The following is a 14,962-nucleotide window of genomic DNA, read 5'->3' as shown; positions in this document are numbered from 1 at the left end:
CCACCTTTGTGCTTACAGCATTGGTATCTAAGATGCATCCCTTTTCTTTTGCTTCCCTTACCCAGTGGGCCACCTTCTCTATCAAGCCTTTCCAGCTTCTCCCAGCTGAAAAGACCCCCTCTCCCTGAACTCTCATAGCACTTGGTTCCTTTCTTAAGTATTCACCCTATCCTGTTTTGTATTACCATTATTTATGTCATTTTTATTACCTCTGCTACTAGACTCCAAAGCCCTTGAAGGCAGTGGCTTTGTAAACTTCTCTGTCTTTATTGCAGGGTTTTCCGTGTTAGCTGAATCGTTTATATAAGTAATATTGCTCCAGTTTTTAGAATATTCAATGGAAGAATTCTAAATTCCCTATATGTCTTTGTCAAATAGTAACTTACGGGGTTTTTTTTTTTTTTTGCAATTATTCTTAAGTGAATTCTAGGAAATGTCTGGCTTGTTTCTAAATAAAAAGCCCATTATCCACATCCAGAGAAAGAACTATGGAGTCTGAATGCCGATCAAAGCATACTATTTTCACTTTTTTTGTTGTTTTTAAAATTCTTTTACTCTCATGGTTTTTCCCTTTTGTTCTAATTCTCCTTTAACAACATTTCTGATATGGAAATATGTTTAACATGATTGTACATATATAACTTACATCAAATTGCTTGCTGTCCTGCGAAGGGGGGAGGGGAGGGGAAGAGAAAAATTTGGAACTCAAACTCTTACAAAAATGAATGTTGAAAACTCTCTACGTGTAATTGGGAAAAAATTAAATGCTATTAAGTGGGGAAAGATTAAATTAAATTATTTAAAAGGGAAAAAAATAAAAATCCTAAAACCAAAGATAAAACTGAGTTTTTAAGTTCAGGGACCTCACAAATTCAGGATAATTGGGTAAAAGCATTCTGTTCCATGGTATCTTCCCTTCCTCAGGATGCTTTTATCTCATAGGCTGACTCTAGATTATACACAGATTTGAGTTAGCCTAGGATGATCAGAAGTAACTATGGCTGACTTTCCAAGCTCCATGTTTCCAGAGTTAGAAAAGACTTCCTGCCAGTCTCTTTCCAGACTATGACCACTGCCATCCCTGAATTTGGTGCTTCCTAGAGAAGTGAGTTGTGGATCTGCAGGAAAGGGAGCAAGTATTATTAATCATTAGTCATTAATTAATGAAGCCCTCTAGACCACCTCTGAGCCCAGTTTGTGACACTTTGATAGCTGAATTTAGCATGCTTTAGACAGATGGTTCTCTTGATTCTTGATTTTTTAGGTATTAAAATAGGTCCCTGTGAAATAGTCCTTGATGGTCCTCACGTGATGTTCTTGATCTTTCAGAAAGGTCTCCAGGTGGGGTTTGGACTTGGGAGGAGTGGTAAACTTACGTTTTCTCCTAGTGAATGAGACCTGAGGCTTAGAGAGGAGAAATAGTTTTCTTAAAACACAAAGGAGGTTGAAAATATGTTATAACCAGAATCCCTCTTTCTGCTTTGTGCTGTTTTCTTCTTGTTTCATTCCAAGACAGTCGTGTCTCTGGGCCCCCACCCCCTGCCCTTGCATTAAGAGAATGCATTGTCTTAGTCACAGTTTTCTCTTCGCTATCATTTGCATCAATCTCTCTGAGCTCATAGCAACAATGAACTGAGTTGTGAAATGTTTATAGTGAGAAGGATATAGTTTTTCTTTTCAGCACTTTTGAAGCCAACTGAATGATTGCCTTGCTGTGGGTCCTACCACTAGGTACAGAAGTCTGTCTATTTACCTGAATATGACTTCTTATGCAGCAACTGTGGCTGTCCTTTTCCACTGGTTTGAGCCTCTATTGGAAGTCTTTGTTGAAGACTCATCCCAGAATCTAAGAAAGTGACCACTGTGTTATTGCTCAGAGTTAGACAAGACCTCGGAGGCCATGTAGTCCAACCTGAAAAAGAATGCTTTCAAGAATCATTCCCGCCAGTGGTTACCTGCCCTTCTTCAGTCAGGAGGCATCTACTACCTTTCAGGTCAGTCTGTTTCACTTTTGGACAACTCTGAAGGTTAATTATTTCATCAAGCAGAAAGGCTCTTGGCAACTTTCCATTACCCCTGATTCTGCTCTTTGGGGCCAAGCATTATTGGTAGCCCATCAGAATCTTGAAGATAGCCATCATTGCCTAGATTTGAATTGCTGCATAAATACCACTATTTCTGAACAGGTTTATGAAGAGGGTGTCAAGCCAACAACAGTGGGGTCTCCTAGCATTCTTTTTATATGGGAGAAACTTCTCACTCCATGGACTTGAGTGTTCCTAAACAGCTTTTCCTACTTCAAAATATATTGCTTACTGCTCCTGAGGACAATGACTGGCCAAGAGAGAAGCTGACCAACTCAAGGTTGAAATACTTCACCTTTCTCTTAAACAAAGCCTTAGGCTATGATTTGTGAGACGCCCCCCCCCCCCTCCGTATGTTCTCTCAACTAAAGAGCCTGCCCATATACGTGCGTGGCCATTAATTTATATGCTGTGGTAACTTGGAATTTTGGACAAGGACTGTTGTCATTCAGGTACGAAAGATTAGCAAATAGACGTGCCCCCTTCCCCTGCAAAAAAAAAAAAATTTGTATGTATGCAGTGGATGTTTCATCAAAGTAGGCTTTTCTATCATGCTGCTGCATAGTCTATTACATGTTAACTTAGGAAAGAAGGATGAAGAGATGCTCCAGGGCCAGCACTCTACTCACTGAGCCACCTAGCCACCCCTCCTTCATCACTTCTTTTAGCACCATAGTGTTCCATTGCATCCATAGACCACAGCTTGTTCAGCCATTCCCCAGTGGCAGATAAGCGCCCCCTCAGTTTTCTGTTCTTTGCCACCATAAAATGAGTTGCTGTATGTTTGTATGTAGGGTCCCTTTTTCTTATATCTCTTTTTCATGGTCAAGCTTGATCACAAGAATTGTGTAGCCTTCAATTTTGATTGTTTTGTTATTTTCTTTCCATTTATGTTGTTGTATTTGTGTGTGTGTGTGTGTGTGTATTTTTTTCTTGGCTCTGCTTTGCTTTGCGTTGTTTCATGCCTTATGTTCCATATTTCTTTGTTTTGATCATATTCATAGTTTTATAGCCTAGTAATAATCCCATTACATTTATGTACCACAATATGTATTTCCATGTGGCCTAAATACATGACATAACTTTCAACCTTCTTGCAAACTTTAAGAAATGATTAATAGGTGCAGTAAACAGACTGACATTCCCCTGGGACTTATGTTTAGTACTCTATATCAAAGTGGCTTTCTTCTATGAGTTGGATCAGCAGGCAGGTAAAAAGGGATTTTAAAAATGCTTTACCATTACACAAGACATAGTCTCTGCTCCTTTCATCGTCATATTTAACACTTTGAAGTTTGCCAAGCACTTTACAAATATTACCTTATTTTAATCCTCACAACAGTCCTGGGGATAGGTACTTTTATTGTCCCCATTTTACAGATGAGGAAGCTGAGACAGAGATTAAGGAACTTGCCCAGGGTCACACAGCTAGTAGGTATCTTGAGTCCATATTTGAACTCAGATCTTCCTGACTCCAGGCCAGTGCTCTATCCTGTATACCACCAGGCTGCAGCACATCATCTTTGTAGTTTTCCTCCTCTGAATGCAATCCGGCTTATTAGTCCTAAAATAAGGCACTTGGAACTCAAAGCAATACTCCACATATGATCTGACTAGGTCAGAGACCAACAGGGTCATCACTTCCTTCATTCTGGATTCTGTGCCTCTTTCAGTGTAACCCAAGATGACCATAGCTTGTTAACTGCCGTGTCACATGGTTAACTCCTATTGAGACTGTGATTCACTAAGACGCTAAGATTGTTTTGATACAGCACCATTGCTCACTTTTATCTCTCCCCTTCATTCCCCCTCCTCTTACAGCAAAGAAGATAAAAAGAGGAAGGGGAAAAAAGTTCAGTGAAACTAGCCAATATATAAATTGATATTATATGTCATTTTGTACAGCCATAGTCTCCTACCTCTAGAAGCAGGGAGAGGTGTCTTCTTAGATCTCTTCTTTTAAAAAAATTTTCAATTTTTATTTCATTTTCAGATTTACATTATCTCCCTTCCTCCTGCCTTTCTTCTCCCTCCAATTTGAGAAAGCAAGGAGAATAAAACCCATTAGAAACAAGTATAGTCAAGCACAACAAATTCCAGATTCCAAAAGCAGAGAGAGAGAGAGATCAGTCTGCATTTCCATTCCATCAGCCCTCTGTTGAGAAGTGGGCAGCATGCTTCATTATGAGGAATTGCGTTTGGTCGTCATGTTGATTGTCTTTACCATGTCGCTGTTATTGCGGAACTTGTTCTTCTAATCCTGCTTGCTTCACTTTGTATCAGTTCATACAAGTTTTCCTCAGGTTTCTCTGAAACCATCCCCTTCATCACTTCTTTGTTTTTGGAGGGCAATTGGGGTTAAGTAACTTGCCTGAGGTCACACGGCTAGTTTGTGTGTGTGTGTGTGTGTGTATTAAGTGTCTGAGCCCATATCTGAACTCAGGTCCTCCTGACTCCAGGGCCAGCGCCCTACCCACTGCGCCACCTAGCCGCCCCTCCTTCATCACTTCTTATAGCACCATAGTGTTCCATTGCATCCATAGACCACAGCTTGTTCAGCCATTCCCCAGTGGCAGAGAAGTGCCCCCTCAGTTTTCAGTTCTTTGCCACCATAAAATGAGCTGCTGTATATTTGTATGTAGGGTCCCTTTTTCTTATATCTCTTTTTCATGATCAAGCTTGATCACAAGAATTGTGTAGCCTTCAATTTTGATTGTTTTGTTATTTTCTTTCCATTTATGTTGCTGTATTTGTGTGTGTGTGTGTGTATTTTTCTTGGCTCTGCTTGCTTTGCTTTGCTTTGCATTGTTTCATGCCTTATGTTCCATGTTTCTTTGTATTCATCATATTCATAGTTTTATAGCCTAGTAATAATCCCATTACATTTATGTACCACAATTCCTTAGCCATTCTCCAATCGATGGACATTGACTTTTCTTGGCAGTTCTTTGCGATCACAAAAAGTACTACTATAAATAATGTGGTGAAATATGTATGGGGCCTTTTGTCATTGACTTTCTTGGAGAATATCCCTAGCAGCAAAATCTCTGAGTCAAAGGGTGTGAGCATTTGATTTACTCTTCCCATAATTCCAGATGGCTCTTTGGAATGTTTATAGGGATTCACACCACCCACAATGCATTCATGCTTTCCACAGCTCCTCCAACATTGACTATCCCATATTTTGTCATCATTGAGAATTACAGAGGGTGATGTAAAACTTCAAATTTGTTTGGATGTACACTTTTCTTGTTGTTAGTGACATGGGGCCTTATTTCACATGATTGCCAGGAGTTGGCCATTCTTCCTTTGAGAGAACTTTTGTCTGTGTCTGTTGACCATCCTTCAAATTCCCTTATTATTCTGTTAAGGTATATTCAGCTTTTGTTCTTATCTGTTTCTGTTATTCATCTGTATATCTCAGCTATCAGACCCTGGGATGTTTTTTTCATACATGCCACTTTCTAACTGTGCCTTCCTGTATTTATGTGGTTGGGTGGTGGTTGTTTTTTTTTTTAATCCAAATATAGGCTTTTAATTCTGTCTCTTTCAAACTTCATCTTAGTAGATTTTGCCCATCCTTCTAGCCTTTCAAAAAAGAGACTTGTCTCTAAAGCTGACAAAATGGAAACCTAATTCTCCCCCACCCCTGGTTTTTCAGAGACTTACAGTAAATTTTCTGGGGGAAAAAGACTCACCTTTCGCCTGTTCTAGTCAGCAGGTATGCCTTTTTTGATGGTGGCATTTATTGTGGAGCATTTCTTCATATTTCTTTCCTAAGTTAACAAGTAATAGAATATGCAGCAGCATGATAGAAGAGCCTACTTTGATGAAACATCCACTGCATACATCTTCCTAGGCATTAAATGTGATTAAATGACAGCAGAACAAAGCTATCTTAAACTCAGCAAAAGTCCTGTTTCCTTCCCTGTCACTTCTAACGTTCGAATTAGAGCTGGTGAATTTTCACAAGGCAGTGCTGCCGCAGTGTGGGAAGTGAACTACTTCAGGACATTGAGGTTCCAGTCTTGGCTCGTGACCTTGGGCAAGCCCCACCCCTGCCTCCTGGCCTGCCTCAGTCTGCCCAACCAAAATTATGTATGTGAGACCGCACTGTAAGCTGTAAAGTTCTCTGCAAAGCTCAGAGGGCCTGGAAGGGTAGTGGGAGGGGCACTCCATTGGGAGTCAAAGGTCTTGGGTTCAAGGCTGGACTCCGCTACTTATTTCTTCTTTTTGCCCTTTTTATTTTTAGTAGGTTTTTATTGATGCATTTCTGTCGTCATCATATTTATCTTCTGCATCCCCTTCCTAGAGAGCCATCCCTTATAACAAATAGTAATCATTAAAGAGGAGAAGAACCCAGCCCATCTGATGAATACATTGAAAAAGTCTGAAAACAGGTGCAATGTGCAGCATTTGTGAATTTCCTACCTCCATGAAAGGATGGTTGTGAGTGTCCCCTCATATCTCTTTATTCAATTCCTGCTCAGTCTTTATAATTTAGTTACATTTACTTTTGATTTTTGGGGGTGTTGTTCTTTCCATTTACATAGGTATAGTTATGGTTGTTTTCTTGGCTATGCTGGCTTCCTTCTGCATCATTTCACATAGATCTCTCCACATTTCTCTGTGTTTGTCACACGTTACTTCTTACATACAGCACAGTAATGTTCCATCACATTCATGTAGCAGTTTGTTTAGCCATTCCCCAGTTGATGGGCATCTACTTTTTTTCACACTCTTTGCTGTCACAAAAAGTGTTGCTGTAAATATGTTGCTATATATGAGGACTTTCTTGTCATTGATGGCTTCCTTGAGGTTGAAGTGGAGTTTAATAATGGAGTTTCTGGTTCAGAGGCTATGAACAGTTTAGTCACTATTTGCATAATTCCAAATTGCTTTCCAAAATGGTCATTACATTTCACAGCTCTACCAACAGTGTATGAATGTGCCTGTCGTTCCACAACCTCTCCAACATTGACTGTTGCCATTTTTTGTAACTTTTGCCAATTTGCAGGGTATGAGGTGAAACCTTGGGTTGTTTTGATTTGCATTTCTCTTATTACTGGTGATTTGGAACATTCTTTTGTATGGTTGCTTCATAATTTGCAGTTCTTCTTTAGAGAACTGATTGTTCATATCCTTTGGCTACTTATCTATTGAGAATGGCTATTAGTTTCATATCCATTAATTAATTACTTGTTTTTCTTAGTCAGCAATGCTAGGCCCTGTGCTAATTCTGGGAATATAAAGGAAGTCCAAAGCCAGCCCCTGCCCTCAAGGAGCTCCCAGTCTAATAGGGAAACAACATACAAACAGCAGTGGACACACATGATGTAGGCAGGATACATTGAAGATGACAACAGAAAGGAGACAGGCCCTAGAAGGAAAGGGGAGTCAGGACCGTGGTGGGATATGGCACCATTCACTGTTCCTTCAACTCCACAGATCTTTGTTTTCCTATCTGTAAAATGTCTTTAAGGTTGCCTCCAACTCCAAATCTTTTGTGATTGGTATTATTTTTTCTCACCAACCCATTCCCTGTTTTCATGTATCAAAAACAGGATTGTGGGGTAGCTGCTTGGTTGTATGACTCAGCAATAAAGAAGAGGCCTTGCCTACGGAACAGTCACCCCGTCCCCCGTTCTCTGTCTTCCCTCATTGCCAATAGTCACATATCAGACTAGATGGAGGGAGAGGGTGAATGCCACAGCAGGAGCAGCTGGTCTCAGTGCTGACTAGCTAAACCCAGCCGCAGGACTAGAGCAGATGGTGGGTTGGAAGTTGAGCAGTCCAGAGGCCTAATGGTGATGGCAGTGAGTATTTGGCTGTCATTATTTTATTAGTTAGCAAACAGAATGCTTCTTGTGGTCCCTCCCTGATTTTGTGTGTAATTGTGCTGTAGGTGTCAGCAATTGGAGTTGGCACAACAGCTCAATTAGTTTGTTCTTATGTCTTTTTTGATCTGCTCTGTCATCTCTGTGGCTTTATTAGCAATGTATGGGGAAATGGAGGATGAAAGCGCAGTCTTGTCTTTTCATAATGACTTTTCCAACACAGAAAACTTCCCCCAAAGGCATTTCATCTTTATCTCCTTTCCTTCAAGTAGCTTAGCCCTGTGGGAATTTGTCCTGGACCTCCAAGGGCCTAACATGGGATGCTGGAGAATGATTGCTGTAGTTGTCTTAAAGGCAGCTGAGTTGTAGTTTTGGGGAATACCTGATGGCTGCTGTCCAAATCCATCCTTCTCTGTGGGAGAGGGAGGGAGGGAGGCTTCTTCTCAAAGATGTGCATATGCAGCATCTCTAAGGAGAACTAAGCCTGTGGCTGAGGACGAGACCCTCTTGTTCCAGACTCCCTTCAAGAGGAAAGCTGCTTCCTCCTGACAGAACTGCACAATGTACCAAGAGTTAAACACACAACAAGGCCGACAGTGATTGTTCGTTTCATTATTTTTTTTCTGCCATCCTCATTCCCCATTTACCTCGAGGTAAATGTATGTACACATACTTCTCAGTGCAGACCAGTGTGTTTACACTCTGCTGTCTGCTGGTAGGTACAGCTTATAGCAGGGGTTGGGAAATAAGGATGGAAAGCATGATGGTCAGTCAGCCCATGTTCAGGCAGGTTCAGCAAAGAACTCTCAAGAAAAGGACGAAACATTATCCTACTTTGTTCAGTTCTGTCACCTATACAGGTTAGTAGGGAAAGTGAGGCATGGCGGGTCTAGGGGAATAAAGAGCAGATTCCACAAGTTCACACAGCAAGTAAATGGCACCTTGCACTGCCAGGATGGCCAGTTTCCTGACTGGCAAGTGGCTCCTCCAGAGGGGTTCTCTTCCTTGGAGCTTAGCCCTTTGTATCTCTTGCATCCTAGTGCTGAGCTTTGATCAGTAATAGCTATTCAGTAGAGCTCTAGGAATTTTACAACTTTTTCTCTATCATCTTATCTCCAATATGACTGTCTTTCTCTCCCCACCCCTTCCCTCTTCCTCTCCCTTTCTCATCTCTCTCTCCTTTCTCCTTTTCCCCCCTTTTTCTTGTAGCCTCTGTGAATGTGTTGGTGCAGAACTGTAAGATCTACAACGATGCCAGCTGTGACGTGTCAGCAGATGGCCAGCTCCTTGCAGCCTTCATCCCCAGCAGCCAGCGAGGTTTTCCTGATGAGGGCATCCTGGCAGTATACTCCTTGGCACCTCACAATCTGGGCGAGATGTTGTACACCAAACGATTTGGTAAGGGGAGGACCCAGAACCAGTAAATCCTTGAACCTTGGTACCTTCACAGTATAGCCAAGGAGAATGGTGACAAGACATGGCTTGGGTGAAAATATAGAAATTTAGAGCTGGGAGGGATTTTGGAGGTCCTCTCATTCATTCTTCTATCCTGTGTCCTAATGCCCCATATAGAATCCACTATTGGCTTGGATACTTCCAGTGACAGGGAACCCACTGCCTCACAAGGCAGCCCACTCACTTGTTAGAAGTAGAACCCTCACTGATATTGATATAATACTTTACATACAGTATCTCATCTGAACCCTGTAAGGTAAACACTACAGGCATTGTTATCCCTAATTTAGGTTGGTGGGATTCAGGCCCAAGTGCTCCTGACTCCAGATCGGCACTCTTATCTGCTGTACCATTAGAACTCTCTAAGAGCCAGGAAAGTGAAGTCCCACAGTAATAGAACCAGGATTTGAACCCAGGTCCTATGACTCCATACCTTTTCCTTTTCCTTATGTTGACCTGCCATGTGCCCTCCCTGTCTAGCTCTGTGGCCTTCATTCTTACAGTGACAGCTATGACCCAGATTGTGTGGTGGGAGTCCTCTCAGGAAGATTTGGGAAGGTATTAAGACATCTGTAAGCCATTGTGCAGTGAAGGGAGCCATTGGCTAGGAAAGTGAGGTGAGGATGAGAGCCACAACTCATTGCTGTGTTGCATCCTCAGGCCCCAATGCCATTTCTGTGAGCCTGTCCCCTATGGGGCGGTACGTGATGGTTGGACTGGCTTCCCGCAGGATCCTGCTACACCCTTCCACAGAGCACATGGTGGCTCAGGTCTTCAGACTACAGCAACCACATGGTGGAGAGACCTCCATGAGGGTGAGTCCTGCCATTTCATTGCAGTCGCTTATAGCGACTTCTTGGGCCCTGGAAGATGGTGTGGGCAGGCAAGTTCCCTTAGCCACCCATCTGGTTATTGGTGCTGGGAGGATCCCTGAGAGCTGGTGGCTTCTGCTCTTCAAAGTCCTCAGGGTTAGTGGCAGAAGTTCTACCATGGGAAACTAGGTACAAAGTAAAATTGTTGTCACAACAATGAGATTCTCTCTAGGAATACACAGCTCCTTTTACCTCAAGGAAGCTGTGTTCCTAAGGCATACTGAGTGACCTGTGAAATATTTGTGCTTATCATAAACAGGTTTTTTTTTAAGATGTGAGCTGTAGAAAGTGATAAGTGGTATAACATGAAGTGGTCTTTGTTGGTGGGTTATGGTCCTGACTGAAGAAGAGGTGCATGGCCATCTGCTTCTCTCTTACCTCTCTCCATGTCACCAGGTGAAAAGAAGCCTTTCAGGGCTTCTTTCTGTTTGCTCAGTGCAGACATGTCTTCCCGTGTGTGTCCTTATGGGCTTGGCTTATTCAGCTGGGGCCTGCCACCCCTGGGAGGTAGGTCATGTGGGTGTCGGGTCTAGAAGGGAGCTTTGGAAGCTTGCATTTTACAGATGAGAAACCTAAGACATTTTGTATAGGGTCTCTCCCAGAAGTGGGTCCGTCCGCTTCCTCTCTAGGCCATGGGTCATGTTGTGCTTCTGTTCTAACCCTTAGAGCACCTAGTACAGCGTTATGGATGTTCCACGAATGGATGGAATGTTTGGGCTTGGCTACAGAAAAGACAGAGCAAGGCGCCACTTGGTGTGACACATCTAAGACGTGACATAGGGACCCAGAAGTTTATCAGGAAACAAAATCTTAGGAAGGAGTGAGTAATAAAACCCATTGGCCTCCAGTGGCAGTACCCAGACCTACAAAATGGGGTAATAGTAATAACATCTGCTAGAGATCCTGACTCAGGGAGGCAGGTTAGGCCTCAGAGGCTCTCTGAGACCCATGACTGAAGCCTTCTTCAAAAGAAACAGGAGAGGTTAAAAAAGATCAAGGTAATAGCATTTTGTATTTAAAAGCTGTGTCATGTAAGAAAACTCAGGCACCAGATGGAAGGGGGGGGAGGAGCACAACTGTGAGTGTTTTAGGTGAAGATAAATGGCGGCACAAGCAGAGTGACAACATTATAAGAACATACCCCAGGCATGTCATACTGGACAGAAAGAAGAAATGAATGAAAAGTTTAGGGAACAGATCACACTGTCAGCATAAGCATAATGATGGGGGATTTCATTTATCTGCATAGTGTCTGGAAATTTGTCTGCTAAAAACATAGCTGAGGGGTTTTTTTACTTGCCTTAATAATAATTTCCTCCTTCAAAGTGAGTAGAAAGCAACCGTGGGAAATTCTATTCGGAATCTGATCAACAAGGAAGAATTAGTTGTTAAATTGGAAACAATGAGAATCTTGGGGGCTTTGGCCACTTTATCTCAGAATTTGTGATAGAAGAAAAGCCATTCCAGCAGAGTCTAATATACATTCTAGATTTTAGACACAAAGATTTCAGAGAGCTCAATGAGCACAGGTAGGATCTCACAGGGGTCATCAGCCAGGAGAAAGCCCTCAGGAATGAAGTTCTGAAGAGACAAATAATCAGAACAATCCCACTCATAACAATAATAGCAGGGGCGGCTAGGTGGTGCAGGGAATAGAGCACTGTCCCTGGAGTCAGGAAGACCTGAGTTCAAATCCAGCCTCAGATACTTAACACAAAAACTAGCTGTGTGACATTGGGCAAGTCACTTAACCCCAATTGCCCTCCAAAAAAAAAAGGCAAAAAAATTTATAGAAATGGGGTGGCTAGGTGGCGCAGTGAATAGAGCACTGTCCCTGGAGTCAGGAGGACCTGAGTTCAAATCCAGCCTCAGACACTTAACACAAAAACTAGCCGTGTGACATTGGGCAAGTTACTTAACCTCAATTGCTTAGGGGCGGCCAGGTGGCTCAGCGAGTAAGAGCACTGGCTCCAGTGTCGGGATGACCTGGGGATCAAATCTGGGCTCAGATACTCAGCACCACACCCAGAAATAACTGACTGTGTAACCTTGAGCAAGTTACTTAACCCCGATTGCTTTAGAAAAAAAAAACAAAAACAATAATAGCAACTGACATTAGTGAAGCACTTCGTATAGGGGTGGGGACCTGTAGCCTCAAGGCCATATGTGGCCCTCTGACTGAACCCAGACTTTATTGTTAAAAAAAAATAGTTTTTATTTTGTTCCTTTTCTTAAGGGGATTTGTTCTGTGAAGTCTGGGTTTAGTCAGAGGGCCCCACTTGAGGACCTAGAGGACCACATGTAGCCTTGAGGCCGTAGGTTCCCCACCCCTGACCTAGTATATGCTAGACACTATGCCAGGCACTTTACAATCCTTCTCTCATTCGATTCTCACAACAACCCTGGGAAGTAGGTGCTGTTGTTGTCCCTTTTTTAAAGTGAAAGGGAGAAAAAAGGGAACTTGTCTAGAGAGACCAATATGGATGCACCAACAAATTTAATTTTTTTTTAATGTATGAAATGGACCCGAGAGTGGCCAGTGGAGGAGGATCGGTGTGTGGTGAGGGATCCGGGTCTGGAGTCCTAACTGTCAGAATGAGCTGACTGACAAAGAAAGCCAAGGACAACCAAAAGAACAGTCTAGCTCTGGGGAAGACAGGGGGATCTGAGGGACTGACCACTGCCCAGAACAGATGGAGCCACGACCGCCAACCACAAAGAAGGCAGGATTTCCCAGCTCTCCCTTCCCTTGTTTTCTGTGCCAAAGAGAAAGATCTTTGGCTTGGAAAGGACAGAACAAACATGCCTAATAGGAAGGTTGACATCCCCGATTAACAGGGAGATTGGAAGATATTACATAACTATCCTTTACGTGCTCAAGTCAACCATGTCCTCAGTTACTGAAAGAACTGACAGGTGTTATATCGCTGAGCAGCTGCTGTCTGGGATCATGTAGAAGGAGGGAGGGTAGTACAGGGTTCAAGAAAGGGAAGAGAATGTAATTGGTAAACTATATAGACCAGCAGTTTTCACTTTGATTCCAAGTTATGTCTTAGAATGGGTTATTAAAGCTGGTGAGTGACCATCTTGGAAAAGGCAGCTGTCATGGTAGTGAGCCTCCCCCTCACATTAATCAGGATTGGGTCATGCTTTCCAGAAATGACTAGCATAAAAACAAAAGACATAAAGCACCTGTGTTTAGGTCGGGGAAGTGAGGGTGCACAAGTCCTACCAGACTAATTTTCCGCCCCCACTTTTGTGATGTGGTTGCTAGACAGGTAGATAAAGGAAAATTCTAATTCTAGAGATAGAATTTACCTTGATTTTAGCAAAACATTGAAAACAGTCTCTCATGCTCTTCTTGGGGACAAGATAGAGAGATGTAGGCTGGACTCAAGGGCAGCTCAGTGGATTTGAGCCTGGTCCAAGTGGCCACAACCGAAGGGTTTGATATCAGCTGAAAAGAGGACCTACTGTGCGGGCCAGGCCCTACAACCTGCCCCCTTGACCCTGCACTGTTGGACTTTGTTGTCAGTTTCTCAGATAGACAGGGAAGGCATGTGTGTGAGATTGGTAAGGGGCAGACAACATTGTACTGGCCTATTCTAAGACATTGTTGGGAGAACTAGGATTGGGGGCCAAATCTAAGAGGAAATGAGTGGCAGCCAAGTCTCAATGGATAGAACACTGGACTTGGAATCAAGACCTGAGTGCAAATCTTGCCTCCAACACTTCTCAGCTGCTGTGTGACCCTGGGCAAGTCATTTGGTCTCTGCCTCAATTTTCTCATCTGTAAAATGGGAATAATAATAACACCTACTTCTCAGGGTTGTTTTGAGGATCAAATTAAAATCTGTGTGAAATGCTTCACAAACCTTAAAGCACGATATGTAAATGCTGACTATTATAAGGATGAAGTCTTTTTGTTTTTGGAGGGGCAATTGGGGTTAAGTGACTTGCCCAAGGTCACACGGCTAGTAACTGTTAAGTGTCTGAGGCTGTATTTGAACTCAGGTCCTTCTTACTCCAGGGCCAGTGCTCTATTCACTGTACCACCTAGCTGCCCCTATAAGGATGAAATCTTATACTTGGATTTGAAGAGTACCAAAGCTTGCCTTGGAATCAGTTCCTCTAAAAAGATAGAGGGATCTTGAGGGACTACATGCATGCTCAGTGCGAGGCCGGTGTGTGTTGCACCAGCCTAGATATAATGCGGCTTTACCTCAGTGTCTGAGAAAGATGAGGGCAGGCTCATTGTGCTGCCCTCTGGCCTGCAGTCAGGGTGGACTCTGGGTAGGATGCTGAAGCCATTGTCCTGCCTCAAACACAATTTTCTTCTCTGAGGTGCACTGTTGTTATTGTAAGGTGGGGGTGCCCACCACTGGAGTGGGAAACCTCAAAGCAGACCACTTATGCTAAGTGCCGTACAAACTTTCAAGGCCTCATCATCGAGAAGCAGCATCGATAGACCAAATAAAGGGCCAGAAAGATGAGCTGAATGCATTTCCTGCCGTGGACACAGAGCCTGACTCTGGCCTTTGCAGATCCCAGGCACTTTTCTCAGACTTAGAATTTGCAGAGAGGGCACCAAGCTGCACTGGCAGGGGACATTCTTCCTTTTCAACTACCGATACTCATGATATCCCAAGGCCACTCCCTTCTCCTTGAAGAGCTCCCAGAAGAAGGCACCCAGAACACTGCAGGGCCTCAAGTT

At 43.0% G+C, this 14,962-nt stretch overlaps 1 protein-coding gene across 9 annotated transcripts in view; it reads left to right on the top strand.

The window, feature by feature from the left end:
• Positions 1-14,962, top strand: part of AMBRA1 (autophagy and beclin 1 regulator 1) — a 187,212-nt gene that overhangs the window by 127,610 nt on the left and 44,640 nt on the right. For all 9 annotated transcript variants that reach the window (XM_069091534.1, XM_069091532.1, XM_069091531.1 and 6 more), the window contains 2 exons: positions 9,131-9,319; positions 10,037-10,191. In XM_069091534.1, coding sequence (XP_068947635.1) covers positions 9,131-9,319; positions 10,037-10,191 — 344 coding nt within the window. The remainder of the gene's footprint in view (positions 1-9,130; positions 9,320-10,036; positions 10,192-14,962) is intronic.

This window comes from Petaurus breviceps, unplaced genomic scaffold (genome assembly GCF_028583685.1).
Source record: "Petaurus breviceps papuanus isolate PSGF00001 unplaced genomic scaffold, PetGlider_PUasm1.0 188, whole genome shotgun sequence".
Classification (NCBI taxonomy): Eukaryota; Metazoa; Chordata; class Mammalia; order Diprotodontia; family Petauridae; genus Petaurus; species Petaurus breviceps.
Note: the sequence above shows the minus strand (reverse complement) of the source record. Positions and strands in the feature narration are given on the sequence as shown.